The sequence below is a fragment of the Platalea leucorodia genome (genome assembly GCF_965183815.1).
Source record: "Platalea leucorodia genome assembly, chromosome: 2".
Classification (NCBI taxonomy): domain Eukaryota; kingdom Metazoa; phylum Chordata; class Aves; order Pelecaniformes; family Threskiornithidae; genus Platalea; species Platalea leucorodia.
This window is the reverse complement of record NC_138824.1, coordinates 33,202,884-33,220,691: the sequence shown is the minus strand read 5'-3', so window position 1 is coordinate 33,220,691 and position 17,808 is coordinate 33,202,884. Positions and strand designations below refer to the sequence as shown.

The following is a 17,808-nucleotide window of genomic DNA, read 5'->3' as shown; positions in this document are numbered from 1 at the left end:
GTACCTCTGGCAAGCCACTCATGAAACACCCTTATGACTGTTTACAGAGCCTTGTAAGATGGTTTTGCTTTCTGGAAATAACAGATGTACTGGCAATACACTAACATTTCTGTTTTTGTCCCCCCAGATTTGTGTGTGCACTGCCATGGCAGGGAGGGTAACATTGCAATTGCCGCAGCCTCTTAGTTAACTATGCTCAATTCTCCTGCAAAAACAAGAGAAAAAAAAAAAAAGATTCATCCATTTATAGCTGGGGCATATTTCAGGAGGGATGTTTTTCTTTTTCCAAAGGTGTCCAGGTCCTTGTTTCCCTTTCAGGATGGTCTCACATAATGGAAATGTAGAAGACACACCAGGATAGGTCTAAGTATATATTTTCATCTGTATCTGCTTTTGCTGAGAAAAATATTTCCCGGTTTTATTTTAAGAAACAATATTTTCTAATGTAAAATATGATGCAGACCAGTGCCATCAGCAGAAAGCCTGAGGACTGCAGAAAGTAATCTTTTTAAGATTATAGTATGGGCTTTCTTGATGTGTATGCACTGTGCCTAAAGTTTCTACTGTCTAGGAGCCTGATTTTCTGCAGAGTAAGTAATCTAAATCTGCCATAGTGTGAAGATTAGATTGTGTATTCAGTGTATAGACATACGTTGCCATTTTTTCTTACCAACACCTCCCACTATTGCTCTGCATGTAAAGGTATTTCATTTGCTGAATTCAACCTGTCAACTGTAACAAATATGTCCTAATCCCATTATATGCATCACAGCTCACTAACAACCACATAGGAGCCACCAAGCCTTTTTCTCTTTGATCATCCCAGATTTGCACACCGGTCAAGGGCAAGAACCATGAGAACAGATGTGGAGAGACAACCTGCAAGGCACAACGCCTGAGCACTACATATTTGTTATAACTGACAATTGTTTAAAATGTACCTCAACTTCCATTTTACAAAGTTCATTACTGCAAAGTTCGTTACTGCAAAGTTTGTTACTAGCAAATGCTTTAACATCCATTCTTTCCCTCTATTTCTCTATTTCCATTTGCGCTGCTACGCCTTCTCTGATTTGATGGTGGCATAATTGTTGAACACATGGCTGCAACTGTGACTCAATAATTGTAGCTGTCTGGTTTCCCTCTTCACCATTAATTTAGGTATTGACTTCTTTTCTTAGGAGTCTATGAGATCATCATGGGAAGAGCTCATGGCAAAGAGGAGCAGAAAATAGAGTTTCTATCCCATGGAAAATTCAGGCATTTAAACAATTCCTGCAATTACAAACTGGAACAAAACATTATGTTTTGAAAAATTAACCATTAACCGAAGATTATGAAATATTTTGTTTTAGATATCGGGGACTTATGTACTGACACACTCTCTTTATACAATTGAAATGTTTCATTTTAATGCTAATTCAGCCTTTATATTATATAAAAATAAAACTTTCAGGCTCTTCAGTTTTATCCAGTTACATATGAGCAGACTGATGGAAATGGAAGCATTTAGGGAATTTTCCTTTAAAACATTTCAATCTCGCAAAATATTGTTTCATCCACATTTTTTGGAGAGGAAGCAAGTTCCTTTAGAAAGTTTCTAAGTCTTACATTTCTAAATTCCTTTAGGAAACCTGCAACTAGCTGTTGTACAAAGACAAGTTCTTAGGTAGCAAATGTGAGCATTTCAAGCTCATGAGTGGATTAATGTCTTTATTTTGGTTTGCAAACAGAATCTTTCAAGGGGCAATGAGACGCTGCGCAGACAGACTGCAATTGCAGATTTGTTGGAGTTATCAGACAATATTGAATGTCTCCTGTCCAAATGCTGAGAGCTATGAGGCTCTATCGACTTCACTGCGGAAACAGACCACAATGAATGAGATTCAGGAAGGGATTAAAAAAGAGGGGACAACATTTCCTTATCACAAAGCAGTTCACAAAATTGGAGCCTTCCATTCAGGTTTTAAATAAAACTGCTTTCCTGGCTGTGCCATTAGACAACACATTGACTAAAATAGATGTTAAAATATATTAGTGTTCAGACTGCTGCTAGTTCTCTTGCCTAGGAGGAAGATATTCTATATAATCAGTTTTAATTTTCATATGTTTATGACAAAACCCAAAGCTGCACAGTTTGGATGACAAACATAGCAGGAAAGTTTTCCTTTTTTCTCTCTCCCCTTATCCAAATTGCTGTTTTGACTGCAATCATTAAGGGAATAACAGAAGCATTTTTTTAGCAGCAGGTTTTGAAAAACATGACCTTAACAAGTCCTTTAACGATTTTGGACAAAATAATGACTCAATGAATTAATTTAGTCCTCTTGTGCAAATAAACTGTTTTCAAATTATGCACATGTATATGAATCACTTCACTCAGAACTAAAATATGGCCAGCCTTGCCCAGCTGCAAGGTGGCAGCCACAGAGACAAACGGTATAACTTTGTAGCTTGAGTAATCCTGGACAGGACACTAAGGCAAAGCATTTCTCTTGCAGTCGTTTCCATGGTATCTTTAACACCCACATACAGCAAGTAGGACATTGGTTGTTAAAGTCTCATCCAAATAAATCCTACAAAGTAAATTGCATGGAACCCAATTTATCTACCTCGAAATGAAGTTTGCTGGGATTTGAACCCGTGGCTTCAGGAAAAAAAAACAGGCATTTCAAAACTGATGTACAAATCATTCAGCCGTTCTATCAGCTTTAAGACATAAATAGTAAATTTGAGACCATATGCATGCATATATATATATATCTCTAAATCTATACATAGATAGCTGTACCTACATTTGCCTGAGATTCATCATGCCCATTGATTTCTGCTAATTCCTTGGCGCTTTTTAACTGCAAAGAGTAAACAAAAAACAAAACAGAACAAAACAAGCACATTACTTGAGTATTTCACACAGTTATCTTTGATTTATTTAAGGGAGCATTTTATAAAGCTTCCAAAGAGAAAAACAGATGGAGCATATAATTCTAATGAGTTTTTGCTCAAACCATTTTGAAACCAACATACTTAAGGCTTGATAGGCTGGCAAAAAAAAAAAAAAAAGGAAAATAATAAGACTGGGTCATTATTTTTTAAATAATTAGATTAGAAAGTAGTTTCAAGGCATAAAAAGTGTACAGAATTGGCTCTCAAGAATAACAAACGATTATTTCATTTCCCATTCTTGTTGCTATTAATTTAAACTTTACAATATTTGTAAGTTGCCACTAGCTAAATAGTGTTTTGCTAATGATTACTTTTGAATGATATATTTTGGGCTGTTTAAGATGCCAAAGTGCTACTGTACGTTTCCCTCCTGAGGAAGCATCTAAATAACTGACATGGCTCCTGGGTATGATGGAAAAGGAGGTGAAGAGAAGAACAGCTCTTTTATTTAACCAGCAGCAGGAAGAACTGAGGAGATGCTGCCAATTCCAAATATATGATCTGAACAAGAACTTTTTTTCCCTCCTGAATTAGCTTTTTGGGGAAAATCCAAGATTACACTGGGGATTGTAAAAATCATTACCAAGAGATTTTAGGAATGTCCTAGCTCATGTCTTGAGCCACAGTGAAATACGCAGTTATTCATCCTTTAATTGAGCAAACACAGAAAGGAGGAGACACTGCAGCTCTCCTGAGCCTATAAGCCAAGGAGGTTTGCACACTTAAATGAAGCACTCAGAACCACCTGCTCTTTAGGTAAATCTCTGAAGAGTCGTACTTTTATTCTAACTTAATTCAGAGCAGATATCGGGTGGGGGGAGATGGGGAACAATAAACAGAACTTTCCTCTACATTCCTTGTTTTTTGCCAAAGAAGCTGGGGTTGATATAAGTGTTGATGATACAGCTGTGATCCTGAATGACAACATTCCTAAAATCCAGGTGAAATGGAACACCATTATGTTTCGATTAGGTGTCTGACTCAGACGCGTTGGCGGACTACCACCCGGGGTGGCTAGGTTACCTCCGTCATCTTTTTGCGGCGTGGCAGCAATAGCTGAACTGTGTGTGATTCAGTTCCCAGCTTCTCACAGTTTCCAATCTGACAATTAAGGTAAGCGGGCCACGATCTCTGCGTACCTTATTATGCATGGCTGTAAACTGCACCAGTTCAGGAACTGCTGCTCAAGCCACTAAACCGGTCCTGATGGAGAGCGAAGGGGGTGGCAATCCCTGATAAAGCAGTACAAAGGATAGCTGGGGACTGCAAACTCATCAGGTGTCCTGGTTCAATTCATTGATGCTCATCTTTCAATACCCTTGAAAAGTCTGCAATTTATACTGACAGCAGGGTGATGCATTTCCAACAAATACTACATGTTTTCCCTGCACTGAAGAAATAACCGTCCTGTGAAACCACCTCACTGTGAGGATGGCTGGTAGGAATGAGCTGAGAGGGCTACTTCCAGCCAAGCACCAAAGTAGGTATTTCTGCATCGCGGTGCAACCAAGAGAGACAATTCCTGATTCTGTCAATTCTTCATTATAGAAATTCACCTCACGTGAGCAGTCCTGGTGAGTTCAGCTGAATTACTCATCTGAATATGAGGTCAGGAGAGCATGCTCGGGTATGTTAAACTGCTCTGCACGCTAATGCCACGTTGTGAGTGCTCGGGGAGTGCTGTTCATTACTTACCTTTCGCCTTTCCTTTTCCAGGCTGATAAAGTGCTGTCACCTCTTGGTGACCGCTGGCTTCTTGGGCACTGCTCCGCATGCGTTCTGCTGGTGACATACCACTCCCCTGTCAGCCACATGTGTGTTTGACAGGAGAGTGGGCTCATCCTCTAGTCTACGTTGGTCTGGCAGGCTTTCACCTCACCATTGTTTCCCACCATCACCACGCTGGCACTGCTCCACCAGTTAATCTAACTCTAAAGCAGACAGGATGCTTGAGCCGTTCCATCTCTTTTATTGCCTGCCGTGCTCAGAAAAGGATGCCAGAGCTCAGGCAAGAAGGTGCTAGCATCCACATCTACACTAGGACCACTGCAGTAGGAGGTGGAGGCAAACCAGTGGAGATAACGGTGGAAAACTTGCAGGTAGAGAATGTGCAGCTGCACTCCCACAGGCTAAAGGGGTAAAGTGCCTTTTTTTCCAATATTGTTTTTTTCTAAATTAAGATTTAAATTACATTCTTCTCTCACATCCTAAATAGTGAAATGTTGGAATAGGAACCTCAGAAAAACATACAATATTGGAAAAGCAGGACTTGCCTTACCCCCTAGGCAGGCTCCATTGCAGGTCGGTGGTGAATGTGATGTTACCAGCAGAGAGCATGCTGAGGCAACACACTGAACTAGTGCCAATAACAACCAAGGGCCTACCTGAAAGGAAAGGAGAAAGGTTGGAAGTCTCTGGTGCATCTAATGCTGCGGTGGGGTAGGTGTGAAACAAACCAGTGGCCATGAATCCTTCTGACAACAAGAGCTAGCGGCCACGGGCCAGATCTGATCCAGAAGCGTCTTGGCTACAGTAATGCAACACAGTGCACAAGCAAACAGGACCTCTCCCAGCAGGATGTCCCAGCCTGGACGCAGCAGGGTTAGTGCAAGCGGATCAATGTGAGATGCTGCTGAGCCTGCAGACGTGCTCAGACACAGCTGCACCTCTCTGTGCAAGCATGCCCGTGGTGAGGCAGGCTGGGATCCCTCTGCCAGCTTGAGATGAAAAGATACATTTTAGCAAACGTATCACAAAAACAAGTCATATAATCGAGATAGGAGCCTGGTGCAATTTATTTTTGAAAGAAATGCTCATATTTACTTGACTCCGCCAGATGATTTTCAATACCCATTGTGGATAAAACACACAGATGAGCTGCGGTGCTTGTAAAGGAAAGCTGTGAGCCTTGGCAAGTGGGGGTCATTACCGCTAGGGCTTCTGCTGTTCTGGAAAGTTTTGGAACTGGTTCAGGGTTGTTGGAGAAGCACACTGGCTGCATAGCACTCCTTAGGAATTCTGGCTACTTACAGTCTTGGCCTTAGGCGTGTTTCAGAGCTAATTCTCGAGAGAAATGCAGATCCATCCTGCCTTTCTTCCAGCTACTGTTTCGTCTGTCTGCCTAGCATGAGTGCACATTTGATTCGCAATTAGTAGGAGTCTGCAGAGATTCAGAAGTCTGCCCTGGTGGTCCCTACTGGGGCCCAGTATTGTAAGATCTTCCTATTCATTTTTGCAGCATTTAATTGCTACCAAAATATAAAATAACTTCAGGAAATTTCATTTTTTTTAAAAGCATTTTATAATGTTATACCTCTAATGCCATGTAAAATGTAAATGAGATACAATTAACTCAAGAGATCTGGTGGATTCTGTGTTTATAAAGATTCTGTCACTACCAAATCCATTCTTCCTCATGACATTTTGTGTAGCACAGTTGTGCTGGTTTTGGCTGGGGCAGAGTTATTTTTCTTCACAGTAGCTAGTATGGGGCTATGTTTTGGATTTGTGCTGGAAACAGTGTTGATAATACAGGCAAGTAGTTTTCATTACTGCTGAGCAGTGCTTACAGAGAGTCAAGGCCTTTTCTGCTTCTCACCCCACCCCACCAGCGAGGAGGCTGGGGGTGCACAAGAAGCTGGGAGAGGACACAGCTGGACACATGACCCCAGCTGACCAAAGGGATAGCCCACACCATATGGGGTCATGCTCAGCAGATAAAGCTGGGGGAAGAAGAAGGAAGGGGCAGACGTTCAGAGCGATGGCGTTTGTCTTCCCAAGTAACCGTTACGCGTGATGGAGCCCTGCTTTCCTGGAGATGGCTGATCACCTGCCTGACGATGGGAAGCAGTGAATGAATTCCTTGTTTTGCTTTGCTTGTGTGTGTGGCTTTTGCTTTACCTATGAAACTGTCTTTATCGCAACCCACGAGGTTTCTCACTTTTACCCTTCTGATTCTCTCCCCCATCCCACTGAGGGGGAGAGTGAGCGAGTGACTGTGTGGTGCTTAGCTGCTGGCTGGGGTTAAACTACAACAGTCTTGCATCAGCTCTCATTTAGAAGGTTATCTTTGTAACCGTTAGTGCTAAGAACATGTATCTGAACATAAAAGCTTTTTTTCCAGAATCTAAATTATTAGTTTCTAGAATATATTTGTCACCAGACAATGATGTGGAACAATGTCACAGCTTTAATAATGAGCATTAAAAAAATCTGAAATAAGCATAATTACTTTTCCCAATATGTACATTAAATGTATAAATCTGTCTGCAGACATATTCAGACATACATGTTGAAAAATCTTGAGCATAAGAATCATCAGCATTTTGAATCTCTGCCATCTAAGCAATTCAGATCCCACAGTCTTTAAATTGCAAATACTTAACCAAGTCACTAAATATTGTAGCTCAAAGTTTATATAGAAAAGATTAAAATAAGGTCTCAAAGCAGAGATTGTGCATGTGCAGCACAGGTGGGGATTTGTGATTTCAGTGTGTTCAAGCCACACGGTCTATAGAGACAACATGTATTTGTGCACACTGTGCTTGCACACAATGCACTGTTTCATCTCTAAATTTACAGATTTAGCACTAGATTTTCTTTTTGTTGTGTAACTATCCATCGTACCATGCTTATAAAACAATTCTATCGAATATACTTCTCAGCGTCATAGAACACCTTAGTATGAAAGGCGTGATAATCAGATTTACAGAGGTTTGCTTCTCACTGGTTAAATAACTGCATTGATAACTACTTTTTTACTGTCATTATGATAAAGTTTTTTGTATACTCATATCTGCATGAATAACACAGGACATGCCAAGCTCTTTTATTTTTCAATACTAGTCTTAAAAGAAAGAGCTGTTTTGTTTCAGGCATATTTAACTCCCAATATTTATTTAAATCCAGAGAGAAAACACACATCACTGATATCTATGTAGAATAATGTAAGAGGAAACGTTACTCAAGACATGAAATTCAATATTGGATAGTATCAAATAAGGGTCTCTCTTCACTCTGTTTTCTCAAACTCTATGTTAGCCTCAGCTGTGTTCACAAATGCTAATCGGAGCAGACACACAGGCCACATAAGTTTAGGTCTTGCTCACAGCATATTCTGTGGTCGGACTCCCATGGATTTTGGAGGTGAAGCCATGAGTCCTCCGTCCCCTTAGCATGCCTAAGCCAGCATTTTTCTCCCACCAGAAACACTCACCTGTTCCTGCAGGACTTTAAGCATCGCTTGTGTATGTGTTTGCTCTTCCTTGGCTTGCTCCAGTTCAGATTTTTTGTTATTTAATTCTTCCTGTATGCTCAGCAATTGCTGCACAAACAAAAGAAGTTTCTGGTTAGCATCATCTGAATCCAAAGCGGTTTTAAATCCTCAGTTTGATAAATCCTCATTTCAAACAATGCTTTGCAGTCTGCTCCTACATTTATTATTGTTGCATAACCTGCTGTGTCTAAATGGACCAGAGGTAAATTACTTTCATCTGCATCTCCTTCTGCAGCAGTGCTCCACGAGTAATGCATCTGTTAATGTGTGTTAAGCTATTTGTTACATTAAAGTAGAAACTCCTGGTACTGTATATCACCCACAGAGCGACTGTCACATTCATCTGAACCAAAATCTTATTTGTAGAAGTATATGCGGTGGTTTTAATAATACTAGGGTAAACACTATGGTACATAAATAATTTAAAAGCATAGCCCTTTAATATAATTAGTCATTGGCCCACAGCCATTTTCATTCTATGCAAAGCAATATTCTGGAAAGCTTTCACACTGAGTTGCCAAGAAGACAAAAGCTTTCCTTTTTTTTCCCTTGTGCTGTGATATTTTATTAGATCAGGAAGACTGACACCCTACAATCAATGTATCAGCCAGGAAGACTGCTGATCTGGACTGTCAAAACAAAAAGCTGTGACCAAAACCTATTTTTATGAAAGAATTCTGGGATGTAGGGACATCTTTAAAAGCCCATGTCCCCTGGTCTTGGCTAGCTTTAGGTTCTGCATGGATTTATTGTGACTGTCAAGAGCAGGTCAGTAGATTTACTTAATTCTGAAATAATTATATATTTTTGTATTGATGCGGTGAATGTTAGACACTGCTGAAGAGCAAGAGGAGAAAAACGCGAGATTAAAAAGGAGTTTATGGTGCTTTCCCTTAGTGATCAAGCAAGGAACCTACGATTTGCTGGAGCAACATATTGCTTGTAAGCACACTCCTTTTTAAGGACTACTTGAACGAGGAATTGCTTTACAAACTTGCATTACTGACCTAACCATGTATCCAAGCATCTAAAGCTTAGTTTATGCTTGTGCTTAGGACTGGTAACTGACTCAAACCGATGTTGCAGGTGTTCAGCATCTTGGTAAGCTACAGCTAGCAAACCTAGAAATAGTCCCTGGCCTTGTTCCACTGCCCTAGAAGTCCCAGGCATCAAAGGACTTGGTGCCAGTATTGTTTTCAGAGCTGCTTGGAAACAGATGAAATTTCAGGGACTGATGGAGTTACTGGTAGCGTATTTCTGTTATAAGTGAACACCAGTATGATGGATTAATTCAGCCACTGAAGTAAAAATACATGTGGGTATATGTCTGATTATATCTCACACACTCTACAGTCCAGCTGGGTTAGCTTTTTGATGGATCCTGCCACCTGGACTGCTCCCTGGGAGCCTTCAAGACACATTCAGGTATGTGTATTCAGTCTACCACAGCACAAGAGCATTTCAAATCTCAAGATTTTACATGAAATAACAAGGTCTGTTCCACTGAGGCTCTTGCCCAACCAACTTTTGTGTGGAAAGATCTACTTTGGCATTTCCTGACCAGGAATGGATTGCCACCTCAGGCCTGCGTTCATCTTGCCTGTTGGGTACTACTCCCTACGTTTTCAGAAGATGCACCAAATCTGTGTATACTGTCATATGTCACACACTGATACCCATGCAGGTCCTTAGCACAGTTACAGCTTTCCAGACATTTCACAACTTTTTAATCCAGAAGGGACCATTTGGTAACCTCATGTAACCTCCTGTTATTACAGACCATTAAGCTTCACCCAGGACAGCTCTAGCTGATGTCTGCAATTTAGAAAGAAGGGACTCCAATCCTCGGAAGAGAAGGAGAGCATACAAGATATCAAAAAGATAGCATAAGCTCTTTCAAGGGTCACTAGCTGAGAGACCTGAGGTTTGGTAAGTAGATGTGTCACCTAATAGGGGCTGGTGAAATGTCCCCTCCTTCCCAGCTGCAACCTGTTTGACCTTACACACCTGAACATGGCGAGGGTTGTTAAGAGAAAGAAGTCTTTGCCCCTCATCTCAGAGTCTTCTCTGCGCAGTTATGTCTCACCAGTGTGGCTAGCCTCTGATGATTCAAAGGGAGGAGCCAAAATGAACGACATGATCCTCACACAAAGCCAGGAATGCATCTAGCCAATTATGTACTGGGGAAAGGAAGCCCTTGTTTTCATCTGCAGGCAATCAGCTGAAACCTTGAAGCATGGGATTTGATCATCATCATTGTCTCAGTGTGGTGCTACAAGTACTTGGGAGTTTGAGGAGGACCTCACAAGAGATCTTGTTTGCTCCACAGCCTCTGAAGGAAGTGAATAGCCATGCATATCCAAGGAGAACATCACCACCATCTAGACTGCGCCTTTATCCTGGTTCAGAGATTTTACTCCAGCTTCTGGGAGAAACCCTAGAGCCCATGCTTCTGAACAATATAAACTCCCATCTGGAAGACCCCAAGTGAGTTTTCAGTCCATCTCTGCCCCTGGAAAGCCTTTTCACTACTGATGACCATTACAAATGGTAGCTCATACCAAGTTTCGCTTCTGGGTTGAACATGTTACACTTCCACCAGAACGGAAATCTCCTTCCCCATCCTACCCACCCCCTCCCCATGGCTCTTCCATGGCCAAGTTTTACATACTGCAGATCAGCTCACAAACTTCCACTCTTTTTTTTTTTTTTCATATCTCCCACTGTGATCTCCCACTGTGACTTAGTCTAATTATACCCCTCTTCCTTTGATCCTGACTTTTTCTGTTATGCGTTTGAGGCAATTTTTCCAAAACTGTCCGAGCATGGGAGGAAGTGGTGTGGACGACACTCTCTGAGAGCACGAGAGAGAGAGAGATGCTCCCATCTCTGCATCTTTGTACTTGGCTCTGGACCGGCCAGGAACAGGGATCCCAGGAAAGCATCCAACACGCTCGGTTTCCCCGGGGTAAGAGAGTGTGCATTCTGGTTGTGGTATGAGCTACAAAGCACTTGATATGAGATAAAACCTTCCAGCAGTCTTCATGGTTTAGCTGTCAACTACTGCAGGCTTGCTGTGTTTGCATAGGCTCATATTTTCAAAGACAGCAAATGGGTCTTATTTTCACAGGGGTGGAAAAGAGAGTATCTGTAACCAAGGTACCATATTCCCAGTCACATATGAGGTTTTTCTTTCATAGAACTGGGACCTTCCCATTCAACCCCCGAAGATGTCAGAATTGTTTAAACCTTGTAGCCATCCCCTGGGGGTTTAACCTTCTCTCTTTTTCTCTCCTTCATATTTATCTCTAAAAGCTGCAGAACCTGCTCATTTTGCATGGGTCAGGTTCTGAGATTTCTTTTTCCTGAATGGTTGATGCCACCGCCAGGAAGTTGTAACAAGGAGTTATACCTGCCAAACAGCATGTTTTTCCCTTCTAGTCTCATTTTGGAAAATGAAGAAAGAGCTTTGACTGAAAAAAAAAAAAAAATCAACCCGAGACAGACGAACAGCCTGAAAAATTTCAGCACAAACACGTGATGTTTGGCAAAATTAGAAGCAAATGGGAAGAGGATCTTACACTGGCAGGAATGAGGCAAGTTTCATAACAGGGACTGCTGTCATGCCTGCTTATTAGCAGACAGCCTCTCCATAAAGATTGTAATGAATGATGCCAAGATGATGGTATTTAATTATTCAAAATTATTTTGTTTTTCACATAATGTGCTTATTAAAAATTGATCCTATAGATATTTCTTCTTCCCTTCAGATTGCTTGCAAGTATACACCATGATCAATTAAAATAAAAAATTGTTCTTGGTTTTAATGTTTGTGCTGTCTGGTACTGTTCCACCTACTTTGCCATCTCACCCAGCGTTTCTGCCAGAGCTTCCCCCCATGCCCACCCACCCACCCAGCATTGGCTACCCTGCTTCCCACCTGTTATATCCTGCTGGCTTCTCTCACAGCTACTGCCAGCACAGCTATCAAAGTGTCCCTTCCTTCAATCTTGCCTCACCTCTCTGGCCATTTCCTTTAAGCCCTGATGTCCCCAACTTTGTGGCACAGCCATGGCATTCAGACAGCAGTTCCCCAGTTTCCTCAGGCAAAGGAGTGACTTCTTGGTTACGCAGCCAGGAAATACCTGGCTCATTCTTCTGCTGTCTTCTAGTGGTCCTCAGTGTGCAATTCTTTGGGTCTCTGAGGGTCCCCTGCAAGTTATGCACGGGTCTTTTCCCTGAGCCAAAACCCCAGTGTCAGGAAGCAGAGAAGCATCTCACGGTGCTCATCGCAGCTCTGAGGATCCTGGAGAGAGACACCTGCACAGCCTAGAGCTCCACCAGCACCAGTATGGAAGCTCAGCTGGTCTGCGTGCAACCAAAACCGTTTGTCACCATGGCTGCCAGGCTGACCCTAAGAGATGAAGCTGTGTAGTAGGTCCAGATCAGACTGGTAGATGTCACCGATATCCTCTTCCTGGCATTTCCAGAGAGTAGACAGGAAGGGAGAAAAAATTAACCTACAGGTTGTCTCTCCAGAGAACAGTAAATGCATTTTAGACAAAAAAATGCAAGACAGATTTCTTGTTTCCAGTGGCAGCTCTGGAGCTGCCCTGTGTAGACATGGTAAATATCACTCTCCAGTGTTAAGCTTCCTTCATTCATGAGGACCAAATCCTCCCTGTACATAAGCGGGTAGCTAATTTCTTTATATGGGGGGAAGGGTCTGTGTGTTTTATTTTGTTTTTTTCACGCATTCCCACCTCCAATGCTGAATCTCTGTCAGAGACAGTTCAGTACCGCCCATATTGCATAGCTCTCAAAAGTGCAGATAGAAAATTACCATCTTAAACCAATCTTCGCAGCTTCTGAAACATTAAATATAGATGGCATTATTGAAGCCAGCTGAATTACTCAGACTGTGTACAATGCGGTGCTAGTGTGGCCAAGAATGCTAACAACTGAACAACACACAGTGCCTTGAAATATATGAGAAGCCCTAAAGGGAAAGTAATAGCTTGCTGTTGTCTACCACTGTGCAGCCATGAAATACTCCTTCTTTTTCCTCTCTTCCTCCCTGCCCACAGTTCTTCATTTCTCCCCAAAAGGCAGCATTACATGTGTACATTCAAATATAAATTATGGACACATCTAGAAGTGTGGTCACACACCAAGCCCAGCAGGACAGAGAAGGGTCTCAGAAGGAAAGCATGGTTTCCAGCAAGAAACCATCAACTCAGCATGCTAAGAAAAGGGAGGCAGATCAGAAGAGACCGCAGGGCCTGAGGCTATACTTAAGATACTGTAAGGCTGACAGAATAATGAAAAAGGAAAACCAGCATTTGCCACAAGTTTAGCAGTTATACTGCTGAATGGTCCTGCCCCTGCTATTTTGGTTATGGTTTTCTCTACAGCTGCTTGAAATGAAGTATGAAAAGGTTACATAGACCTTAAAGAAAGGGAAGTAAAGAGCGGACAAAAGAACACCTCTGAGGTGGGAGCGTTGACTTGGATCACAGGTTGTGCAGGCAGTTTCAGCAAACCCAGCCTGTTCAGCCATGGGAAGGAGGCACAGACTCTTTCTCCCATTTCTGGAGTAGCTGCAGAGTGTCCAGAAAAGATCTGTGGAAAACTCTTCTGAAATGAGTATATCAGTCAAAGAGGGATGGTCTTACACAGCCTAACTGAGCCAACTGAGTTGAATGGCATCTTAGAAACCTGGTGAACTTAGGCAAACCGAATTCTCCTACCCATATAATGTTTGGGGGCAGCATATTACTCTCTACTTAATACCTACAGGGAATATAGCCCTATAGAGGAAAAACGAGGAGCTCTGATTCACTAGGTGCCTAAAATGAAGGCAAAACTTGTGTGCCTCAAATAGGTGGGCTGTATCCCAACTAAGGCTATCTTTTTCAGTCCCAATGAAACCAAGGCTTGCACTCTAAACAGTAACACTGGGAAGCAGTTCTCACTTGTGCAAAAGTGCAGCCCTTTCCCCTAAACCACACAAGAATCAGAAATCTAAAAAGTGTGTAATCACAGGCATTGAAAGGACTGCAGAGTTCACCTAAAAATTAAAACACTCACTTATGCTAGCAATTTCTGAGGTTTTATTCTCTTTTTTCTTTTCCCCAACTAAAACCTTGCTGTGTCTTTTCTAACTTTATTTTATAGAAAGAAAAATAAGTTAGTTTGCCAAATGGAAAAGGGCAAAAATCAGCAAGGAAAATAAGTGTTTCAAAATTCTTAGAAGCTGTTCACAAATACAGAGGGGAAGGATGGTAAATATTTCTTTTCAGAATCCTCCTTAGGTAGAAGGAAAAGAAATAATGAATCAAAATGAAATCTCAGGTACACAACCAATTGCAAAATAAAAATACAAATCCCTGTCCCAGTACTTCCACAGACCGTCTGGAAGAGTGTTTTTCTCTTTTTGTAAGACAGACAAGATTTCATATCACAAATGGCCAGCACATGGCAGGCTTGAATAATGAGAAAGTGACTTGCCAGCTGAGCAAATATGCATTAGTAACAAGACGCTGATGAGGCCAGACAAATCACCAAGGAAACAGAAGAATGTGAAAGACAAGTCAAAGAAGCTTTAGAAATGAGCCCTCAAGGAAGTTAGCCATGTTGCAGCAGTAAGGGTAACATACATGCATCCTAATGTATGACAAGGTATTATTAAAATAAAGACTATGATTGTGGAGTTTTTTAAGGGAGTAAAAAGAAATGCAGTGTAAAAGTGCAATGTTTCGCATCTTTCCCACCTCTCAGGGACTGCCTGTGTCATAGGAACTACGAGGATGGCATTACTTGGATGGATCATGGCGTTTGCAATGACGAAAGAGTCGAAGCCCTGACCCCCCTGCCCTGGGCTGGTGAAGAGCTGCATGTGGATCAACAGCCCAGCTCCTGCTTGTTGAGCATCCACCTGCAAAGTGAGTTTTCTTGGCTCTCTGGCCAGAGGCAAAGACCATGCTGAACATGTTAGCTCCACAGGTTAACCACCTCAGAGGGGGCCAGGGAGCTGGACACACACCTGATGGGCAAGTGCATATGGTGGCACTACTGAAGAACTCTGTCCAGCTGCTTCCTTAGGGAGATGTTTGCCATGCTCCTCTCCCCCTGCTATTAGATTGACTGCAGAGGTCCCACAGCTTTACAGCACTCAGTGTAGGAGCAGACAGGACTGAACCCAAGAAATATGCCAAATGAGAAAAGAGACAGATGGACACAGACACGCTGAAACTGCCTAAAGGGAGGTTACAGAGAAGATGAAGTCAGGCTTTTCTTGGATAAGGGCTGGCGGTGAATAGTAACTTATTCAACAATTTGCATTTCTACATATAAGGAAAATATTCCACAGTGAGGGTGGCCAGCCACTTAAACAAGGGCTCAGAGAAGCTGTGGACTCTCCATTCTTGGAGGTACTGTGAACATAGCTGGGCAAGGTCCTGAACAAAACTGAGACAACTCCAGAGCTGCCCCTGCTTTGAGCAGAGGGATGGTGTGCGTGGCCTCCAGATGTACCTTCTGACTTATGTTCTTCTATGATTCTAAAGAATACCTAATAGATATCAGATAATTAGCTCTCAATTTCTTTTGTTTCTATGAGGCATAGTAATTCAGCCACACAAACTACAACAGGCAATGTTAGGGGCTGGACAGCAGGTGAAAGGAGAACATGGATGATGCAATGAATGGCTTAAGAGCCAGTCTACAGCTTTCCTTTGCCAAGTAATTTTTAAGTATATCTCTTGCTCCTCAAGAAAAACAAGTTCTCTTCAGTCAGCTATGGACTTTTGCAGCAAATGAGGAGAACACCCGAGTCCTTAGGAACCTTACAGAATCAATCCCTTCTCTCAGAAGTTAAATTCTCACAATTTACTAATAGATACTTGATGCTAGCACAGGGATCCCTCTCTGGGCTCTGACTTTCGCAGCTGATTACACAAGGTCTTTGATTTTGATGGTGGTCTGTGGACGGGAGAAGTCTGACCAAAGCCCACTGAACCTCATCAATAAAGCTCCTTCCTACTTTTGCTAAATGAGGTGATTGGCATATTACATAGCCCTTGACTTTACTGGCAATAGGTGAGAGGACAGGTGGGCTTACAGTTTGCTCTGATCCTGATCAAAGGAAGAGGGCTGATCCCACATAAGCGTCATATTCCCTCTGCCCCCGTATCTGTCCTACAAGGCAACCAGTCGGCACCTGGTACGATGCACAGTCAAAAGAAGACATGATCATCCATTCACAGCAACCTCATCTTCTCCAGCCTTTCACCTGTACCTGTCCATTGTGGATACCTCCTCACCAGGCAATTGGACTTGAACTGTATGATCCCATCTCTTCTTTCATGGTACTGAAAATGAGCATGATACAGCACGCTCTTTCTCAACAAACCAAATTAGATTTCTTTAAATTTTGATTTCCTATTCAAGAAGAAATATTTTATTTATTTTGAAGGAGAATAAAAAGACCTGACACATTTTAATTAGATGAATTACATTAGGGAAGAAAATCAATTTACCCAGTATAATTCCCATTGAAACACAATTCCTAGTAGTGGAATCAGAGTTTCTAGTAATGATAGCATCAAACACATTTGGAAACTATGTAATCAGCAAGCCAATGCTAGTATTTAGGATCTTTTAAAGAATTCATATAAGATCACTGGACTGTAAAACTTAGGAGATCTGTCCTTCGTTGCCACTAGACTACACAAGCATGCTAATGAAGATATTAGTTTATTTCTTTCATATTTTAAATAAAATGTGTGCAGCCGATTATTTCTCTCCAAAGTGTTCTTGCTGCCAATCTCAGTATAGCATTACCAGTGGTAGCAGGCAAAAAGATGCCACCCTCCACCATCTTACCACTAGAACAGCTATTGAGAACGTGGTGCTTAAAGCATCTGTGGGCCCGTATTTGCACTTCCCTTAATATCGTTGAAGTGGTGGTGGCAGAAGTGGGAAATTAAACACTACTTTCAATAAGGAAAGGTTGTTAAACACAGAGGAGAACCCATTTGGCTTGTCTGAGATCTGGTAAATAAATAGCACTTAATTGCCAGCTGCTCTTTTTTTATTTTTTTTTTTTTTAATATAATCAGGAAGAGTAAGTATTTTCTGGAAGTTTGAATGTGGACAGTACTGTACAGTACTGAAAAGCACAAGGCAACAAAGATAATATTTATGGGAACATTTCTCTCTGTCCTGGGAGTAGACATATTTCTTAACCAGTTTCCAAATATCAACCATAGGGTGAGAGAAGAAGAGACAGGCCTGGAAGTGAACATCTGGACATCGGGTCCAGTCCCTCACACTTATCTTGTATCCATCTCCTATAAAATTACCAGTGTTGATCAATATTGCCATTACTACTCCAGTGCCACTTTTATAGGAAAACAGAAAGATCTAACTGGAATTCATACTGTAAGAGTAGTAATGAAAAACATTTCCAACTTAATTATTCTGGTCTGTTTATTCAGCAGGTAAAACGCAAATAGAAGGGGTAATGTTTTTTCTGTCTTTTATTTACTCTTCTCTTTAATACTGCATTTGGAGAAGAATCAGTT

The 17,808-nt window shown here is 41.6% G+C and overlaps 1 protein-coding gene across 1 annotated transcript in view; it reads right to left on the bottom strand.

Moving 5' to 3' along the window:
- The window catches only part of ENOX1 (ecto-NOX disulfide-thiol exchanger 1), a gene marked incomplete at its 3' end in the record, with an annotated part of 140,610 nt that overhangs the window by 19,992 nt on the left and 102,810 nt on the right, over positions 1-17,808 (bottom strand). The window contains exons 9-10 of the mRNA XM_082305147.1: positions 8,162-8,269; positions 2,796-2,852 (exon numbers count right to left, since the gene is read on the bottom strand). Coding sequence (XP_082161273.1) covers positions 2,796-2,852; positions 8,162-8,269 — 165 coding nt within the window. The remainder of the gene's footprint in view (positions 1-2,795; positions 2,853-8,161; positions 8,270-17,808) is intronic.